The 21,618-nt window shown below is 42.5% G+C and overlaps 1 protein-coding gene across 1 annotated transcript; it reads right to left on the bottom strand.

Moving 5' to 3' along the window:
- Nucleotides 1–9,351: 9,351 nt before the first annotated feature.
- On the bottom strand, nt 9,352–14,488 carry LOC136169398 (PRAME family member 8-like). Its single transcript, XM_065937166.1, has 3 exons — nt 14,202–14,488; nt 13,223–13,795; nt 9,352–9,925 (listed from the first exon to the last, which is right to left on the bottom strand). Exons 1-3 carry the CDS (start codon nt 14,486–14,488, stop codon nt 9,352–9,354), a joined length of 1,434 nt encoding a protein of 477 aa, XP_065793238.1.
- Between the last annotated feature and the right edge of the window lie 7,130 nt (nt 14,489–21,618).

Genomic DNA, 21,618 nt, shown 5'->3' with positions numbered 1-21,618 from the left:
ATCAGAGCCAAAGTCATTGCCTTGGAAATGATGAATCAGAAAGGAAGAAAGTCAGTTTGTCAGGCTTCCAGGCTAGATTTGGTGGGCACTAAGCCATAGCTCTGCCCCTTCTGGCACTAGAGCAAGAATCTTACAAGTACCAAGAAGAAAGAAAGGCATTGAGTAGCTCCTCCATTTCCTTCCATTGTTTGCTTAATGCATGTCCCTCTTGCACATTTGTATCAGTAGACTGAACAAGTTGACTCCCTTTCTCTTGGGTGAAAACATTTAAAGTGTCACATTCAGTCCAAATTATGGGGACAGACGTTCATGTGGAACACAGCTTCCATCCGCGGTTCCCAAACTTAACTTTGCTGGGAAGAATTTAGGAGGTACTTTTAAAAGAAATGCCATTTGTGCATAGAGTAAAAACTTTAAATGTCAAGATATAGAATTTCAAACAGTTATATGTCTTTTATTAACAAGAAAAACTGCTTGATGAGACATTTAAATGATATAAGCCAAAGTCAAAATCAAAATGTTTAGGATGAAGGCAAAGCTATACTTTGATGCAAAAGAAAGCCTGAAATTGTTTTAACCGAAAGAAAACAAATAGGCAAACTCTTCCTGACATGTCAGACTTTGTTTCACCACTCAATACTTGCTTGGCATTGGCAGAACATGTTAGCTAATGCTGATAATTTACCAGCTCAGAGGGGGTTGAGGGACTGCTCAGACCTCAATCAGACTTCAGAAATCAGAGCTCAGAAATGACTGAGTGACTGAACTCACTTCACTTCTGGTCTTCTCTTAAACTTTTCCTTGAGAACAAATATTTCACTGGCTATTTCAGTAAACAAAGGATGCTGCGGCCAAAAAGCCATTAACCCAGCAGCCTCCCACCCTCCTAAGACAGTATGCCCCAAGCGGAATTCAAGGAGGAGAAAACAGGATGGTGTTCTGAAGTAGTTAAGATGCATATCACATGGGTAAGTTCAATAAGACCAGACTCTTACCTCTTTCCATACATAAAAAAAGGACGAAAAGGAACTTAACTGGTGGTCCAGTGGTTAAGAATTTACCTGTTGGTGCAAGGGATACAGGTTGGATACCTAGTCTGGAAAGATTCCACGTGCTATGGAGCAACTAAACCCATGCCCCACAACTACTGAGCATTGAACTAGAGCATGGGATCCATGACTGCTGAAGCCCACAGGCCCTGGAGCCCATGCCCTGCAATGAGAGAAGCCAGCAAAATGAGAAGCCAGTGCATTTCAACTGGAGAATAGACCCTGCTCACCACAACAAGAGAAAGGCTGCACTCAGCAAGGAAAAACCAAAACAGCCAAAAAAGAAAAAAAAAAAAAGTAAATAAATAAACACAATTATAGACAAATAACAATTTTTAAAAGGCATGAAAATCATTAATTTGAGATGTATCATTTTTATCATATGCAGTAATCTTTTGAAATTTTCTGAATTTTTTTGTTTTTTTCAGGAAATGACATTATGGACTCTGGCTCCACTGCATAACTTTTCTCCCACCCTTATAGTTTTTGAACCTTTCCTCAGAGCAATCTGAGAAGCCACCTTTCCTGTTATAATCTTCTGTAAAGTCAACAAATAAAACATATTTGTTATGTTTTAGGTTGTGCATTTCTTGTCACTTTACATGCTCTTCCAAGACATTTTCCCAACCCACAGTGCCCTGTCCCCACTCACCTGAGTTCCAGGCGTTAGATGAAAGCAATAGACTAAAACGTTAGTCACCACGTGAAAGTAGAGAGTTATTTTATTTGGTGGGAGTGTTTAGAACCCAAGCCCAGGAGACAGGAAATGGTAACCCACTCCAGTGTTCTTGCCTGGAGAATTCCAAGGATGGCGGAGCCTGGTGGGCTGCTGTCAATAGGGTCGCACAGAGTCGGACACGACTGAACAGACTTAGCAACAGCAGCAGCCAGGAGACAGTATCTCAGAAACTTTGAGAAAACTGCTTCAAGGAGGTAGGAGGGGGAGTCAGGCTATATACAAGTTTGTAACAAAGGAAGCAGGCAGTCTGAACATCAAAGATTACTGTGAGGTTAAAAAAACAACAAACAGATACCAAGTTAGGGAATTCAGCTTTCTAAGTATAGGAAGATGCTCACTGAATTCATTCTTTTCATGTGTATCTCAGTTCTCTGGAACCAATTCCTCTTTCCTTGTTTACCTTAGTTGGTGGCAGATGACTGCTTCTTGCATTCCCCCAGCTCCTCACAATCATCCTGGGGAATGGCGACATCTGCTGGGTTGGAGGTTTACATCACTGTGCAAATATTTGTATTCAAGTAGCATTTACAGGACAGCCCAATTTTTTCAGCATATTTATTATTTTGATTATTTGGTTGTGCTGAGTCTTAATCATATGTGAGGGACTTTGATCTCCCTTGTGCCCCTGAGGGATCTTTTATTTGTGACATATGAGCACTTAGTTACAGGATATGAAATCTAGTTCCCTGACCAGTGATTCAACCCAGTCTCCCTGCATTGGGAGCATGGAGTCATACCCACTGGACCACCAGGGAAGTTCCAGGATAGCAAGATTCATTAAACATTCTAAAGTATACAGTCTTGATTAGAAAATTGATTTCTATCCTCTGGTCTGATCAACCAGCAGGTGGCCTAGGAGACCTACAGTTCAGAATGTCTGTCACTGAAGACGAATCCAGTCTCTCTTATTTCCTCCCACCCCCAGCTCCCCTGCACTGACTACTGGAACAGCTCAGGTGAATTTTGATTCACTGGGGACCACATGTAATATGTGAGTCTAATTTCAGTCCCTGGATTTTGCTTTCTTCCCTGTTGTGAGAATAGCGGGATAAAGACTTAGGCTATTCACTTAGGAGGGAGAAGACTGGGGGAAGAAAAAGCACTGTGGAGGTCTTACATAATAAGGAGCTCTTGCTCAACAACTCGGAGAATGGCATCCCACTCCAGTACTCTTGCCTGGAAAATCCCGTGGACGGAGGAGCCTGGTAGGCTGCAGTCCATGGGATCACTAAGAGTCACACACGACTGAGTGACTTCACTTTCACTTTTCACTTTCATGCATTGGAGAAGGAAATGGGAACCCACTCCAGTGTTCTTGCCTGGAGAATCCTAGGGATGGCAGAGCCTGGTGAGCTGCCATCTATGGGGTCGCACAGAGTCGGACATGACTGAAGCAACTTAGCAGCAGCAGCAGCTCAACAACTCCAGAGCCAAGATCTCAATAAACAGTATCTCACTGAATGCTACTAAAAGTCGCATAAACTGTGTGTGCATCATTATCTCCATTGTGGGGGAAACAAAGCTCTGCCAAAGTCTATAATCCCAGCCCTATATCCACTTCCTCCCCAGAATAAACAATTGCAGCCTCTAAATCCTTAGCAGGGAAACTTTATTTGGCTGCATTTTGTTTAGAGGCACTGTGAAGGTTACATTTATGTGTCCAACTTCACTGAGATGAGATGCCCAGGTCTCAGGTCAAACACTAATACTGGGAGACTCTTCAAAGGAATTCTTGGAGAAGATTAGCATGGAATCAGTAGACTGAGTAAGAGATTAGCCCTCACCAGTGTGGGTGGGCATCACCTTACCCTGTCGGGGCCTGAATGGAACAAGGGCTACTGCTCTCCCTCTCTCCTTGGCCATGAATACTGGTGTTTCTGAATCCTGAACCTGGAAACTCCAGGCCATACATAATTGGTGCTCTGGTTCTCAGGCCTTTAGCCTTGACTTGAAATTCAGGCTTAAATTGAAGAAAGTAGGGAAAACCACGAGAATGACCTAAATCAAATCCCTTATGATTATACAGTGGAAGTGAGAAATAGATTTAAGGGACTAGATCTGATAGACAGAGTGTCTGATGAACTATGGATGGAGGCTCATGACATTGTACAGGAGACAGGGATCAAGACCATCCCCAAGAAAAGGGAATACAAAAAAGCAAAATGGCTGTCTGAGGAGGCCTTACAAATATCTGTGAAAAGAAGAGAAGCAAAAAGCAAAGGAGAAAAGGAAAGATATACCCATTTGAACGCAGAGTTCCAAAGAATAGCAAGGAGAGATAAGAAAGCCTTCCTCAGTGATCAGTGCAAAGAAAGAGAGGAAAACAATAGAATGGGAAAGACTAGAGATCTCTTCAAGAAGATTAGAGACACCAAGGGAACATTTCATGCAAAGATGGGCTCAATAAAGGACAGAAATGGTATGGACCTATCAGAAGCATAATATATTAAGAGGAGGTGGGAAGAATACACAGAAGAACTGTACAAAGAAGATCATCACAACGCAGATAATCACGATGGTGTGATCACTCACCTAGAGCCAGACATCCTGGAATGTGAAGTCAAGTGGGCCTTAGGAAGCATCACTATGAACAAGGCTGGTGGAGGTGATGGAATTCCAGTTGAGCTATTTCAAATTCTAAAAGATGATGCTGTGAAAGTGCTGCACTCAATATGCCAGCAAATTTGGAAAACTCAACAATGGCCACAGGACTGGAAAAGGTCAGTTTTCATTCCAATTCCAAAGAAAGGCAATGCCAAAGAATGCTCAAACTACCACACAATTGCCCTCATCTCACACGCTAGTAAAGTAATGCTCAATATTCTCCAAGCCAGGCTTCAGCAATACATGAATCATGAACTTCCAGATGTTCAAGCTGATTTTAGAAAAGGCAGAGGAACCAGAGATCAAATTGCCAACATCCACTGGATCATCGAAAAAGCAAGAGAGTTCCAGAAAAATATCTATTTATGCTTTATTGACTATGCCAAAGCCTTCGACTGTGTGGATCACAATAAACTGTGGAAAATTATTAAAGAGAATACCAGACCACCTGAGCTGTCTTTTGAGAAAGCTGTATGCAGGTCAGGAAGCAACAGTTAGAACTGGACATGGAACAACAGACTGGTTCCAAATAGGGAAAGGAATAGGTCAAGGATGTATATTGTCACCCTGCTTATTTAACTTCTATGGAGAATACATCATGAGAAATGCTGGGCTGGATGAAGCACAAGCTGGAATCGAGATTGCTAGGAGAAATGTCAATAACCTCAGATATGCAGATGACACCACCCTTATGGCAGAAAGTGAAGAAGAACTAAAGAGCCTCTTGATGAAAGTGAATGAAGAGAGTGAAAAAGTTGGCTTAAAGCTCAACATTCAGAAAACTAAGATCATGGCATCCGGTCTCATCACTTCATGGCAAATAGATGGGGAACCAGTGGAAACAGTGTCAGACTTTATTTTTTGGGGGCTCCAAAATCACTGCAGATGGTGATTTCAGCCATGAAATTAAAAGACACTTGCTCCTTGGTCCTTGGCAGGAAAGTTATGACCAACCTAGACAGCATATTAAAAAGCCGAGACATTACTTTGCCAACAAAGGTCCGTCTAGTCAAAGCTATGGTTTTTCCAGTAGTGATATGGATGTGAGAGTTGGACTAAAAAGAAAGCTGAGTGCTGAAGAACCAATGTTTTTGAACTGTGGTGTTGGAGAAGACTCTTGAGAGTCCCTTGGGCTGCAAGAAGATCCAACCAGTCCATCCCAAAGACCAGTCCTGGGTGTTCATTGTAAGGACTGATGTTGAAGCTGAAACTCCAATACTTTGGTCACCAGATGCAAAGAGCTGACTCATTTGAAAAGACCCTGATGCTGGGAAAGATTGAAGGCAGGAGGGGAAGGGGAGGACAGAGTAAGAGATGATTGGATGGCATTACTGACTCAATGGACATGAGTTTGAGTAAACTCCAGGAGTTGGTGATGGACAGGGAGGCCTCCGTGCTATGGTCCAAGGGGTCACAAAGAATCGGACACAACTGAGTGACTGAACTGAACTGAACTGAACATATTTTTTTTAAAAGAATAAATTCTTGCTTATTTATGGTTAAAATCAGTTTTAAAATCTAATTTATTTCTTGCAGCTGTAAAATGTTTTTAAATTTGCCACATGATTTCTTCAAAATACTGTGTTACCTCAATAACCTTCAGAGAAATGTTATATATAAACCGCTGTGGAAGTATTTATACTCAAGTGTCATTTACAGGAGAGCACATTAAAAAAAAAAATTTATTTGTTTAATTATTTGGCTGTGCTGGGTCTTAGTCCAGCCTACAACATCTTTGATCTCCCTTGTGTCCCTCTGTATGTGTGTGTGTTTGTGTGTGCATGGGTGCTGAGCTGTGCCCAAAACTTGGGACCCCATGGACTGTAGCCCACCATGCTCTTCTCTATCCTTGAAATTTTCCAGGCAAGAATACTGGAGCGCGTTGCCATTTCTTTCTCCAGGGCTTCTTCCCAACCCAGTGATCAAACCCATGTCTCCTCTGTCTCTTGCGTTGGCAGGCAGATTCTTGCCACTGAATCATCTGGGAAGCCTGAGGGGTTTTTAGTTGTGGCGTCAGAACACTGAGCTGCAGTATGTGAGATCTCGTTTCCTGACAGTGATTGAATCCGGGCTCCCTGCTTTGGGACCGTGGAACAAAGAAGTTCATTTGGGAACTCAGTTGGGAAAAGAGAAGTCCCAGGATAGCAAGATTTATTAAAAATTCAGGTGGAGAGGGAGGTGGGAGGGGGGATCGGGATGGGGAATATGTGTAACTCTATGGCTGATTCATGTCAATGTATGACAAAACCCACTGAAATGTTGTGAAGTAATTAGCCTCCAACTAATAAAAAAAAATTAAAAAAAAAAGTTAATTCTCAAAGTTAAAAAAAAAAAAAAAATTCTAGAGTATACAGTCCTGATTACAAAATTGATTTCTATTCTCTGGTCTGATCTACCAGCAAGTGGCCTAGAAAACCTGAGGCTCAGAATGTCTATCACTGGAGATGAGTACAGTGATATGCCCATAGTCCACTCCTATGCCCTCCCACCCCCAGCCCCTCTGCACTGGCTACTGGAACAGCTTGGGTGAATCCTGATTCATTGGTGATCACATGCAATATTTGAGTCAAATTTCTGTCTCTGGATTTTGATTTCCTCCCTATTGTGAGTAATAGAGGTAAATACAAAGGTTGAAGACTTAATGCTATTCACCAGGAGGGAGAAGATTGCAAACAAAAGAAAAAAGCATCATGGAGTTCTTGCTCAACAACTCCAGAGCCAAGCTGTCAACAAGCAATATTTCACTGGATCCTATTAAAAATCCCTGGAGAAGGAAATGGCAACCCACTCCAGTACTCTTGCCTGGAAAATCCCATGGACCAAGGAGCCTAGTAGGCTACAGTCCATGGGGTCGCAAAGAGTCGGACACGACTGAGCAACTTCACTTCACTTCATGGCAAAATGTCTTGTGTGAAACATGTTTTTCTTAATTTCCATGAAACAACATTCTGCAGTCTAATAAAACTTTTATCTACTGTACATAGAAAAAAAAATCCCATAAACTCTGTGTGCATCATTATATTCATTGTAGGGGGAACCAAAGCTCTGCCTAAGGTCCTCCCAACCCTATATCCCCTTCCTTCTCAGAATAAACAATTGCAACCACTGAATCCTTAGCAGAGATTGGCTGCATTTTATTAGGCTGCATTTTGTTTAGACACACTGTGAGGGTTAAATTTATGTGTCAATATCACTGTGAGATGAGATGCCCAGATCTCAGGTCAAACATTAATTCTGGGAGAATCTGTAAGGTTATTCCTGGAAGAGATTGGCATTGAAATCAGTATATAAAGTCAAGAGATCAGCCTTCACCAGTGTGGGTGGGCATCATCTTATCCTCTGGGGCCTGAATGGAATGAGGGCTACTGCTCTCCCTCTCTTCTAGGTCACGAATACCAGGGCTTCTGGCTCATGAACCTTGAAACTACAGGACATACACAAATGGTTCCCTGGTTCCCGGGCTTTTAGCCTTGACTCAGAGCTACACCATCACTTCCCCTGCTTTTAAACCTTAAGACTGGGTCTGAATTATATCACAGCCTTTCCCAGTTCTTCAGGCAACAGATAGCAGACAGTGGGACTGCTGAGCCTCTGTAATCGTGTCGGCCTCTCCTCAAACTATGTATGTGTCTATGTATCAGGTGAATCCTGAACAACACGTGGTTGAACTGCTCAGGGTCACATAGATGAGGATTTTTTTAACAGTAAATTTAGTTCTACACAATATATAGTTGGGTTGAATCTCAGGAGGATGAACAGAGGATAGGGAGAGCTGACTAAGAGTTATATGTAATAAATAACAAACATTTGTGATACATTTGGATGTTCTGATGTCCAGACAAGCTATCCTTAATTTTTCTGATAGAGAGGGACCGGACTTATGATGGGAATTATGTAGTCTGATATGACCAATTAACAAAAATGTATAATTCTTGAATGTGGTATTCAAATAATAGATCCATGTTAAATGTTTTTGCTAATTTAATACTTTTCTAAAAAGAATTTGCTTGTCTGGCCACAACTTGATTATATCCATAAGGACCACTACCCACCCATGATAGGCATGGAATGGTGAGAACCAGTATCGTTTATTGGTAGAATGGAAAACATCTTGCAGAAGTGGGGACCCGTGTTTGTGGCAGTGAAGCACACAAAAAGACAAGGAACTGCAACTTATACACCGACTGATAGAAGTATGAAGAATACCCATGTCAAGGTCATGGCCTGAGTCAGTAGTGAAAGCACTGCAAAGAGTTCTTTACTCCAGTTGTTTGCCAGACACTGAGTATGTTCCCCTTTGTGTGTATTAACCCACTGAACAGCCAAAGAAATAAGCAAGGAGGTAAGAAATGTCCAAGACCAAATAAAGAAATTTCAGGAATGTAAGGTTTTGAATCATGGACAACACAGTGTTTTTTTCTTTTTTTAAAAATCACTAACTGTAAATAATTAAGACATGTAATAATATATCATGGAGAACAGCAGTTGGTTTTCAATAAGCACCTCTTTATTTTTAATTAATTTTTATTGGAGTAGGATTGCTTTATAATGTCCCATTAGTTTCTTGCTATACAACAAAGTGAATCATATCTATACATGTATCTACTCTCATTTTAAATTTCCTTCCTATTTAGGTCACCAGGAAGATATCTTTATTCTTGACCATTTCTGTACATCCATCTCCCTCAGGGATAACTGCAACATGTGGGGCTCAAGCATGTATTCACCTAGGTTCATATTTCAGATTCTAGAAGCCCATGTCCCTGAAAGTTCCAGCTCTTGCAGAGTCTACATTTCCCCCTGCAATACTGAACCCCCCCTCCACTATCGACTTTCCTTTTCCCATTCACATTGAGAAGATGTCTGAAATCACAGCTCTCTTTTCCCTTCATGATGTCCTCATGTTCTAGATTTCAGTTTCCAAGTGCCCAGAAGAAAGCTTTTAATAGTGACAGTTCTCTAGGCAGGGGCAGTACAGCTGTATATAATGGGCTCCAGATGAAAGCATGTGTTCTCACCACAGTGAAGACAGGGGCTGGGACTAATCCAGATGATCCTGGGACGTCCCAAGTCTCTCAGAATCTCCAACAGCTGAGCCCGAAGCTGGGCAAGTCTCGCTCCCAGGAGAACACCCTGAAATCTGGAACTCTCCTGAGGGGCAGGATAACGCTCTTGTGTTAAGCAGGGCAGTCCACTGGTGTGTCGTAGCAGCTTCTCCATAACAGCCATGGACAGGAAGTTCTGACACAGGCTGAAGTACCTGAGCCGGGAGCAGCGGCTTAGGGCAGGCAAGATGGCCTCTAGCTGGGAGTCCTTGATCCCACACAGATCTAAGTCCAGTTCCTGGAGGGTGGCTTCAACTTTCTCCAGCAGAACTCGGAGGAGCTGAGGATTAAAGTCAGTCATGGTGACACCACTCAGATCTAGGCCCTTTAGCTGACTGATGTTTGGGCTCTGGGACAGGTGGGTCAAGTCTGATTCTGTAAGCCAGCAGTTGGTTATTGACAGGTTGTCCAAGGGGGACTTCAGGCACCTGGGGAGAGACCAAACAATTAGTTCTTGGAAACTGAAGTGCCAGGTTGCATACTGGTGATAGACAAATGGCTTCTATGGAACTAACATTAGTCAGGCCAACTCTTGAGGGTCAATACACTGATTGTCCATCAGATTGTAGGCTAAGTCCTATCACTTTCACTGTGAGACTGAGTCACCTCACAGAATCTAGAGAGCACTCTCTCCTCATCTATTAAGCAGAGTATAACATACTCTACTTCCTTATGGGGATGAATGAAGATATTGGAATGCATAAGAATATGCTATGAGGAGAGCCAGGGAGAGTCTCTTTCAAGTGTAGACATCACTGAATATTAGTGTTGGGTGATGAGGTTTAACAATAGCTTCAGATAAGGCTTCCTTCAGTCCAAGTTTGGGCTCCATATGCCTCTGTCTCTGACCAAGTGAGGTCCTAGGGAGACATACATAAGGAACCAACTTATGTTGCCTTCTAGAGGGGCTCACTTATATCCCTGCATCATCTACTGACTTTCTATCACCTTTTATTATCCTTTTCTCTCAGTTCAGTTAGCAAACAGTTCAGTTAACGTATCCGGAGCACAAAACACCATATTATAGACAGGGATACCAAGGGAATATTTCATGAAAATTTTGGCACAATAAAGGACAGAAATGATATGGACCTAACAGAAGCAGAAGATATTAAGAAGACGTGGCATGAATACACAGAACTATACAAAAAAGATCTTCATGACATGTGTACCCCAATGTTCATCGCAGCGCTGTTTATAATAGCTAGGACATGGAAGCAACCTAGATGCCCATCAGCAAACGAATGGATAAAGAAGCTGTGGTACATATACACTATGGAATATTACTCAGCCATTAAAAAGAATTCATTTGAATCAGTTCTAATGAGATGGATGAAACTGGAGCCCATTATACAGAGTGAAGTAAGCCTGAAAGATAAACACCAATACAGTATACTAACGCATATATATACGGAATTTAGAAAGATGGTAATGATAACCCTATATGCAAAACAGAAAAAGAGACACAGATGTACAGAACAGACTTTTGGACTCTGGGGGAGAAGGTGAGGGTGGGATGTTCTGAGAGAATAGCATTGAAACAAGTATACTATCAAGGGTGGAACAGATCACCAGCCCAGGTTGGATGTATGAGATGGTGCTCAGGGCTGGTGCACTGGGAAGACCCAGAGGGATGGGATGGAGAGGGAGGCAGGAGGGGGGATTGGGATGGGGAACACATGTAAATCCATGGATGATTCATGTCAATGTGTGGCAAAAACCACTACAATATTGTAAAATAATTAGCCTCTAACTAATAAAAATAAATGGAAAAATAAATAAATAAATAAATGAACCATTAAAAAAAAAAAAGATCTTCATGACCCAAATAATCACGATTGTGTGATCACTCACCTAGAACCAGACATCCTGGAATGCAAAGTCAGGAGGGCCTTAGGAAGCATCACTATGACCAAAGCTAGTGGAGGTGACAGAATTCCAGTTGAGCTATTTCAAATCCTAAAAAATGATGCTGTGAAAATGCTGCACGTGATATGCCAGCAAATTTGGAAAACACAGCAGTGGCCACAGGACTGGAAAAGGTCAGTTTTCATTCCAATTCCAAAGAAAGACAATGCCAAAGAATGCTCAGACTACCACACAATTGCCCTCGTCTCACACATTAGTAAAGTAATGCTCAAAATTCTCCAAGCCGGGCTTCAGCAATACATGAACTGCGAACTTCCAGATGTTCAAGCTGGTTTTAGAAAAGGCAGAGGAACCAGAGATCAAATTGCCAGCATCTGTTGGATCACTGAAAAAGCAAGAGTTCCAGAAAAACATCTACTTCTGCTTTATTGACTATGCCAAAGCCTTTGACGTATGGATCACAACAAACTGGAAAATTATGAAAGAGATGGGAATATCAGACCACCTGATCTGCCTCTTGAGAAAGCTGTATGCATGTCAGGAAGCAACAGTTAGAACTGGACATGGAACAACAGACTGGTTCCAAATAGGAAAAGGAGTACATCATGGCTGTATATTGTCACCCTGCTTATTTAACTTATATGCAGAGTACATCATGAGAAACGCTGGGCTGGATGAAGCGCAATGACAATCAAGATTGCTGGGAGAAATATCAATAACCTCATATATGCAGATGACACCACCCTTATGACAGAAAGGGAAGAATTAAAGAGCCTCTTGATGAAAGTGAAAGAGGAGAGTGAAAAAATTGGCTTATAGCTCAACATTCAGAAAACTATGATCATGGCATCCGGTCCCATCACTTCATGGCAAATAGATGGGGAAACAGTGGAAACAGTGGCAGACTTTATTTTTTTGGGCTCCAAAATCACTACAGATGGTGACTGTAGCCATGAAATTAAAAGACACTTGCTCCTTGGTCCTTGGAAGAAAAGTTATGACCAAACTAGACAGCATATTAAAAAGCCGAGACATTACTTTGCCAACAAAGCTATGGTTTTTCAAGTAGTCATGTATGAATGTGAGAGTTGGACTATAAAGAAAGCTGAGTGCTAAGAACTGATGCTCTTGAACTGTGGTGTTGGAGAAGACACTTGAGAGTCCCTTGGACTCCAAGGAGATCCAACCAGTTCATCCTAAAAAGAAATCAGTACTGAATATTCATTGAAAGGACTGATGTTGAAGCTGAAACTCCATTAGTTTGGCCATATGATAAAAAGAACTTACTCATTTGAAAAGACCCTGATGCTGGGAAAGGTTGAAGGCAGGAAGAGAATGGGACAGCAGAGAATTAGATGGTTTGATGGCATCACTGACTCAATGGACATGAGTTTGAGTAAACTCCAGGAGTTGGTGATGGACAGGGAGGCCTGGCGTGCTGCAGTTCATGTAGTTGCAAGGAGTCGGACACGTCTGAGCGACTGAACTGATAGGGAGTTTAGAAGAGGTTCGCTGAGGGCACAAACCTTGTAAACATGGAGCTCCTCTTCAGGAATGCTCTGATCTGATTAGTTTCCCCACTTCAGTGTCCTTTTTACTTACCTATTTTTATCATTTCAACATAGACACCTCCACAAAAGGAGGAAATTATAAACCCTGGGATGCAAAAAGTATGAGTCAATACTCTGCACCTCCCCAGCAGGGCGTCTCACAAGAGCCACTAGACCAGTTTAACTCTCTACCTAGATTAGTGTGGTTATGGGATATCACACTTAAGGAGAGTGCGACAAAGGAGACAATGCTTTTGACATTCTAGGGCTGTGTTCAATGTTACCCAGCTAGTGGTCCACTCCTACCTGAGCATCTGGTCTAGGCAGCCTTCAAGGAAGGAGGGATAGTCCAGATGGAGATCCTGGAGGTGATCAAGCCTCAGGAACTGAGAGGTGATTTGGTCAAGGTGATCCTGCTCCTGCTCTGTGAAGGCAGACAGGTGGATGGGGGAGAGACGGAGTCTCTGCAAATTACTCATCTTTCCCAGGAGAGAGGCAAATGTGGCCAGGGTGGACAGATGCCAAATCCAATTCACTTGCACCTCCTGGATACAGTCCAGCTGCACCATGCTCAGGACCTTCACAATATTGTCCATTGGCATTGCAGAGATCTTCAGCTTCTTACAGCAGAGATGTACGGAGGCTTTTCTCTGCTCCACCCACCTAAGAAGGTAGGTGAGAAAGTTATCCAGGGTCCTTTTCTTCAGGCAAAGGTCTATAAAAATCTTCAGTGAAGCCAAGTGCTGCTTTGCCATTGAGCCCTGCTCAGTCACTGGTGCCATTCTTGAGCTTGAGCACTCATAACTGCTGGCTCCAGACCACATGCTCCAGAAGTTCTGGCCAGTATTCCGTAAATCTAGCACCCGCAGTTTGCACTTCCTAGAGGAACAAGGAAATTGATGAGGATGTATCAAAATCCACACAAAATAAAAAAAACAGCCTTACAATTTGACAACATCCTGCCTACCTGGACTGTAACTTAACATTTCTGACATCATCTGCTGCCTTGTTTGCTACCCTCTCTGCCTCACTATCCTCCCTGCCCCTTCCCCTTTTATCCTTTCTGGTTCTCCAATTTAGTATATCAAGGCTCTTTGAGGAGGTGAGAAATGTTCTTCTAGGTTCCCATTCACTACAGGCACTCTTTAACTTCCAGAAGGTATTTCCTTTAGCAACAAGGTTTCTGCATTACCATTTTCAGAACCCTTTCCACCCACCTGTTTTCAACCCACCTATCTCCTCTGGGACATCCAAGATTTTATCAAGGTGCCTTAAACACACTCACCTGGAACGAACCTTCTGGGCCAGCAAACCATCAAGTGCTTCCAGCACTGCTTGTAAAGGCCCCATATGAGGCATGTCAATCAAGCCTCCCAGAGGCAGGCGGACAAAGGGCCAGGTTTGCACCATGGCCTTCAGGGTCTCAATGTGTCTCCCATGGAATGCCTCCATGAAGAGGGATGGGAAGAGCTCTGTGGGCAGATCCTCCAGAATAGAAAAGGCCAAAGCATCATCCCTCAGCAGGTGCTTTCCTGCCAGGTCCAGGAGTCTGGATGGGTTCCGGACACTCATCTTGACTCTACAAGAAAAGGAATCCTGTAGAAACTGCCAGGGCACAAGGCATCCATCTCAGGCCAAGCAGAAGCACATGTAAGACACTCTCCCACCCTTTCAGAAGAACCTACTCAGGGCCAAGGTCACTGGTCTGGCAGGGGTGGAAATGCCTCAGTCAGCCCATGTGACACTCTGGCCTCAATGGGCACAAAGCTATAACTCTTTCCCTACTGGTTTCAGAACAAACCTCTCACAAGTACCAATGAAGAAAAAAGACAGTCACTAGCCTGTTTAGTAACATCCATTGCTTTGCATGATTCAGGTCCCACCAGAAAGTGGATACCAAGAAGCCTGAGAGTTCACTCCAAACTTTATTTGGGGAAGAGTTTCAAATAATCTCTTTGAGCCCTACATTAGTGAGAGTCATGTGGACTAGCACAGCCTCCAACCTGGGTTACCTCTAACATGAATACCATTGTGTCCAAAATATTTAATTTAAATTTCATGAAATAAAATTCCAAAATGGATGCTTTTCATTAAAAATGCCTCTTTTGTAAAGTCATTTTAAATTGATATCAACTAAAGCACAAATCAAAATGCTTGAGATTGAGGCAAAACTACACTGCTAGGCAAAACTAAAACATGAAATGTGTTCATGTGAGAGAAACAATTTTTTGAAAGCTCTCACTGCATCCAGAGATACATGCCACCCTTCAAGACTTAATCATGGGTAAAAAAGGGTGTCCTCATGAGGACGGTAACTTACTGCTCTGGTGGGGCTGGTGGGGCGCTCAGATCTCAGATGCTGTGGAGAATCCAGTTGGTATCTCTAGAGAGGAAGATTCTGTATCCCTTTTCCAGTGCTTCAGACATTTAAACACCTTTCTATTCCCATCATCCCTCTGTCCCACTACTAAGCCAATCAGTAAAGGACACCTGATTAGATTACCGAGTGCCGATTGGATCATCATATTTCTGTAGGTTAGTTGATTGAATCCGATACACATTCAGGAGACAGAGGATGATGGGGTTGCTGGATAATCAAGGACCCATTCACTGATTCACAACGACATTATTCTAGGTGATATTAAGGTAGTAAAAGATGGCTTCTCTGTGGCTCAGTGGTAAGGAATCTGATGGCAATGCAGGAACATGGGTTTGACCCATGGTTGGGGAAGGCACCACAAGTCAAGTAGCAACTAAACCCATGTACCACAACTACTGAGCCTTTGCCCTAAAGCCTGGGACGACAGAGGATGAGATGGTTGGATGGTGTCACCAACTCAGTGGACGTGAGTTTGAGCAAGCTGTGGGAGTTGATGATGGACAGGGAAGCCTGGCATGCTGCAGTCCATGGGGTCGCAAAGAGTCAGACACGACTGAGCGCCTGAACTGAACTGGAAACTGAAAGTACTGAAACCGATGCTCTCTGGAGCCCATGCTCTACAACACAAAAGGGCACAGCAGTGAGAAGCCCATGTACCTCAACTAAAGAGTAGCCCCCACTCGCCTCAACTAGAGAAATGCTCACTCAGCAACAAACCTAGTGCAACGAAAAAGAAAATATAAAATTTAGAAAAGATAGTAAAAGAGAGTGGATCAGAAGAGACAGTGTCACCTTACTGTTTTGTTTTTTCCTCAGAAAGCTGGGCTCAGCACAACAAACTGCAGAAGAAGATTAAAACTAAGATTTGAGACGAGGATGAAGTGTGAATCCTGTGATCAAGGCTTATTTTCCAAGACTGAGAGGCACTGAAAGTGGGCACTGTGGGCTCTTTGGGAACTTGGAGTCAGAGAAGAAATAAACCCGGGTCATTCCCAAATAACCTTGCCATCCAGAGGCAGCTGCCAGGAGAGGTTTGATTGTTTGTTTATTTTTCTCACTGAGGACATTTTCCAGAGGGTAAATTTCCCCAACTATTTTTTGGGGTTCTTATAAGCCAAACGTAATTTTATTGGACCCTTTCCAAGTGAATTTACATAATTACTGTTTCCTCAAACTTCAAACTTTGCTAAGTTCAACACAAATTCTGATCAAGGTAATGCCATTAGGTATAGAAATAAAATTCTATTTTTCTTGTCAGAAATACCAGCGCCTTTCCTACACTAAACACAGAAGCTCTTATTGATGTTTAACATTCTACCAATTCAGGGGTGACTCCCACTTTAGGCTGCATCAGACAAAAACTCCTTTGAAGTTTAAGATCACACATAAAGGGAGACCCTCTCTGCTATCTCCAAGAATTTTCCATACCTCTCTCCCACCCAATTTACTTGATGCCCAAACAATTCTTATATACTACTGGCCACTAAGGTGAAGACTCTTTGAAGGGTGTTCCCCTTCTTGGCCACTTTAGGGAAGATCCTTTTCACCACATTTCTGCCATGGTAGATAGCCTTTGCATAAGAAAGGGTTTAACTGGATTCTACTCAATAGATGCTTTAAAGTCCCGGTCACCAGTCCCTTTTATTAGTAACAATGATAAGCATAAACATCTCTGTTATGGAATACAAATTGAGTGAGGCACCATGTCGGCACTTTTTATGTACTACTTCAGATAACCTTCAGGGAAAACCTAAATATTACTCAGATTTTCCCCATTCTAGGCTAGTGAGCCAAGGTCACTGCTAAGTAGAGTAATCTACCCATTTCTGTGCAGAGAACAATTAGCTGATGGGATGAGAAGGACTCTCCCAAGTTGCCAGGAAACCTAAACATTGGAAAGGACTGTCTGAGAGACTTCATTTGATGTTAGCAGAAATGTGGAATTTGAGAAGTCTAAGCTTGGGATGTTCCTATAGAATTACAGCTTCCATGAGATCCAAAAGGAGCATTGGATCCAAAAGGAGCAAGATCCAAAAGAAGCGAGAGGCTCACCTTTCATTCCCTTGCAGTCAGCACCTCCAGTCCAGAGATAAACAAAAGGGACTTTTAAGCTACTTAATGCATGCTAGTGAGTGTGTGAAGAAAAGGGAAGCCTCTTATACTATTGATGGGAATGTAAATTGTTGCAGCCACTTTGGAAAACAGTATGCAATTTCCTCCAAAAACTAATAATAGACTTGCTGTCTGGTCCAGTAATCCCCATTCCCAGGCAAATACCCAGATAAACTAATAGTAAAAAAGTTATGTGCACCCCTATATTCACAGCATCATTGTATACAATAACCAAGACATGGAAAGAACCTAAATGTCCATCGACAGAAGAATGAATAAAAAATATGTATCTATCTATCTATCTATCTATACACACACACACACACACACACACACACACACACACACACATACATACAATGGAATATTACCCAGCTATTAAAAATAATGAAACAATGTTATAAGCAGCAATGTGGATGGACCTAGAGATTACTATATTAAGTGAAGTAAATCAGAACAAGAAAGACAAATACAGTACAATATCACTTATATGTGGAGTATAAAACATGACACAAATAATAGCTCAGTTGGTAAAGAATCTGCCTACAATACAGGAGATCCCAGTTCAATTCCTGAGTCAGGAAGATCCACTGGAGAAGGGATTGGCTACCCATTCCAGTATTCTTGGGCTTTCCTTGTGGCTCAGCTGGTAAAGAATCCGCACACAATGTGGGAGACCTGGGTTCAACCCCTGGGTTGGGAAGATCCCCTAGAGAAGGGAACAGCTGCCCACCCCAATATTCTGGCCTGGAGAATTCCATGGACTATATAACCCATGGAGTCGCAAAGAGTTGGACATGACTGAGTGACTTTCAATTTCAATTTTTCACAAAACAAGTCACAAATTTAAAGAACCAGTAGACTTAAAGTTGCCGAAGGCAAGGAGTGTGAGGGAGGGAAGAACTGGGAGTTTGGGATTGGTAGATGCAAACTATTATATATAGGATGTATAAACATCAAGGTCTTACTATATTATCCTGTGATAAACATAATGGAGAAAAATATGAAACTATATATATATATATATATATATATATAAAACTGAACCACTTTGCTGGACAGTAGAAATTAAACACAACATTGTAATTCAATTATACTTCAAAAACATTAAAAAAAATAATCTTGGGCTTCACTGGTGGTCCAGTGGTTAAGAATCCACCTTGCAATACAGGATCACCAATTTGATTCCTGGTCCAGGAAGATCTCACATGATACTCACAGGACAACTTAGCCCAAGAGCCACAACTGTTGAGTTTGTGCCCTAGAGCCCTTGAACTACAACTGCTGAGCCCATGGGAAGCAACTACTGAAGCCTGTGCACCCTAGAGCCTGTGCTCCAAGACAAGAGAAGCCACCACAATGAGACACCTGAGCACCACAATGAAGAGTATCTCCCATTCACCCCAACCTCAGAAAGCACACACAGCAATGAAGACCTAGCACAGCCAAAATAAAAATAATTTACTTAATTAAAAAAAACAAAATCTAATTCTCTGAAGAAAACTCATGGGCTAATCTGAAGTCTACAATAGTGGCCAGTTTCCAAGTTGGTTATTATAGGACTTATGGGAATCTAGGGGAAATCTGAAGGACCTTCCTGAATGAGCAGCAATCTGTTGAGGCGATTGTGTCTAAGAAAATCAGAGACAGACATAGGTTTTAGTGGTGAAGACAAATTTTTTTCAGGACTATGGCAGTAGAGGAAAAGATACCCCATCATGTAACTGGGTTTCACTCACAATTCACCAGATACGAGTAGGGATTCACAGCCAAGAAGTAGTGTGTTTCTGGGCTGGCAAATTGTTGAGAGGAGACATTAGGTTTGGGAGGGATTCTGGCTGAACCAGAATAGATTTCTTGCTAATAGATTTCTTGGTGAAGATAGCTCAGCATGATCAGATACCAGTGGTGGGAAGTAAGCAATTTTGATCAGATTTTTCAGGGGTGATCAATTATCAATGGTAGAAATACTTACTGAACTGGCTTAGAATTCTTGCTTAAACTGGGATTTTAGAAAAGCATCCACAGACAATCCTAGAGGATGGTTCAGGAGCCTGAATATATTTTGGTCAAAAGAGGGATGTTCTCTGTTGAAAGGATTGTGTTAGGGCACTGGGTGGACTGTGCAACACTAATGTAGTGAATTATGTGGCCAAATTGAAAAACAGACAAGTCACTGATGATGGGCAGGGAGAGCACACAGAGGTCACATGGGACTTGGAATGAAGAGTTGATCCTTTGAAAGATTTGCATGATCTGATGAATTCTTTCTGGTTCCCCATGATGTTTGCTTGGAGATGTTGTTGTAGTGGACAAAGGATCGGGAAAGAGGAGCAGGTAGAGAGCTCAACCTGTATCCTGGCTTGGACAGAGCCATTGTGTTGGAGACCTACAGAGATAGACAGTCACAAGAGCCAGCATAGCAGTGGCAGTTTGCAGGACACTTGGATGTGACTGCAGGGGAAACAAAAAGAGGAGGATGGCCATTGGAATGTTGACGGGTCCAATGGAGTCTTGTTCTCTATATATGATGATGAGTTGCTATGAACTGAATGTTTCACCAGTTTCATCATCAACATTTCATCAGTCTCCATCTCCTACTCCACCTCCCATAAACAACTACACACACCCCACATCTTGAGCCCATATCATGAAGCCTTAGTCCCCAATGTGATAGCATTTGAAGTTACCTTTGGAGGTCACTGGGCTTCCTGGTGGCTCAGACAGTAAAGAATCTGCCTGCGATGTGGGGGACCAGGATTCAGTCCCTGGATCAGGGATCTTCCCCTGGAGATCCCCTGGAGAAGAAAATGGCAGCCCACTCCAGTATTCTTGCCTGGAGAATTCCGTGGGCAGAGGAGTCTGACAGGCTACAGTCCATGGGGTCACAAAGAGTTGGACATGACTGAGTAACACTCACTCACTCGCTTAGGAGGTAACTAAGTTTTGATGAGGAGGTAGAGTTGGAGCTCCATTACAAGTTAGAGCCCTTAGAACCAGATGAAGAGACCTGAGCTCCCTGCCTCCCCACCAAGTGAGGAAACTAGGAAGCTTGTTCCCTCCACCACCTGGACCTCACTGCCTTCTGATCACAGTTATCCAGGCTCCAGAATAAGAAGATACACATTTTCTTTGTTTAAGCCCCTCAGTCCCTGTTATTCTGTTATAATAGCCTAAATTGACTAAGAATGGAATAGAAAGAGTGTACAAGAAAGTGAAAGGTCTTTGTAGGCTCATGATCATTTTCTCATGAAAAAAATTACACAGAACACATTAAGAAGTTGGTACTGTCCATAGTGGTTTAAAGTATATGTCATATGATAAACTTTATAATGTAATCCACTACATAAAATTCCTTAGGAATATAATAATCATTCTTTCATTCATTATTACAAGTCATGTCTTATAAATATGTATTATATTCCCAGATCCACTAAGCCTAGAAGAAATTTATGAAGTGAAAATTACATGGATCCAATTCTTGTGTAGGATTTCCCTGATGGCTCAGATGGTAAAGCATTGGCCTACAGTAAGGGAGACCCAGGTGTGATCCCTGGGTCGGGACAATCCCCTGGAGAAGGAAATGACAACCTACTCTAGTACTCCTGCCTGGAAAGTCCCATGGACGGAGGAGCCAGGTGGGCTACAGCCCATGGGGTCACAAAGAGTCGGACATAACTGAAGTGACTTCACTTTCATGCTTGTGTAAATGAAACCCTCCTCATGGGGTTAACAGGAAGTAGTAACTAATAGATGTTCTTGGGTTTGCCTCAGAACAGTAGACAATGGAACAGCTTATTTAAAACCTGCCTCTTGGACTTCTCTGATGGTATAGTGGATAAGAATCCCCCTGCCAATGCAGGGGACACAGCTTCAATCCCTGGTCTGGGAAGATTCCTCAAGCCATGGGGCAATTAAGCTCCTGCACCACAATCAGTGAGCCTGTGTGCCTTGACTACTGAAGCTGTTGCCTCCTAGAGCCCACACCCTGCAACTACTGTGTCCGCTGTTACTGAAGACAGTGCATCTAGAGCATGAAGCCACCACAGTGAGAACGCATGCACTGCAACTAAGAGTAGCCCCTGCTCACCACAACTGCAGAAAAGCCACACACAGCAGTGAAGATCCAGAGACCATTGAAGGCCCAGCACAACCAAAAATAAATACATAATTTATAAAATATAAATAAAACAATAAATACATTTAGTTA

This window comes from Muntiacus reevesi, chromosome 5 (assembly GCF_963930625.1).
Source record: "Muntiacus reevesi chromosome 5, mMunRee1.1, whole genome shotgun sequence".
Classification (NCBI taxonomy): Eukaryota; Metazoa; Chordata; class Mammalia; order Artiodactyla; family Cervidae; genus Muntiacus; species Muntiacus reevesi.
The sequence above is the reverse complement of the archived record's forward strand: the minus strand, read 5'-3'. Positions and strand labels throughout refer to the sequence as shown.

Bases quoted from the DNA above. Each gene is read 5' to 3' on its own strand.
- LOC136169398 (XM_065937166.1), bottom strand. From the start codon at position 14,488: ATGAGTGTCCGGAACCCATCCAGACTCCTGGACCTGGCAGGAAAGCAC. The intron at 13,796-14,201 runs GTGAGTGTGTTT...TTGTTCCTCTAG, and splicing joins GCCCAGAAGGTTCGTTCCAG to GAAGTGCAAACTGCGGGTGC. The intron at 9,926-13,222 runs GTAGGAGTGGAC...GTCTCTCCCCAG, and splicing joins TGCCTAGACCAGATGCTCAG to GTGCCTGAAGTCCCCCTTGG.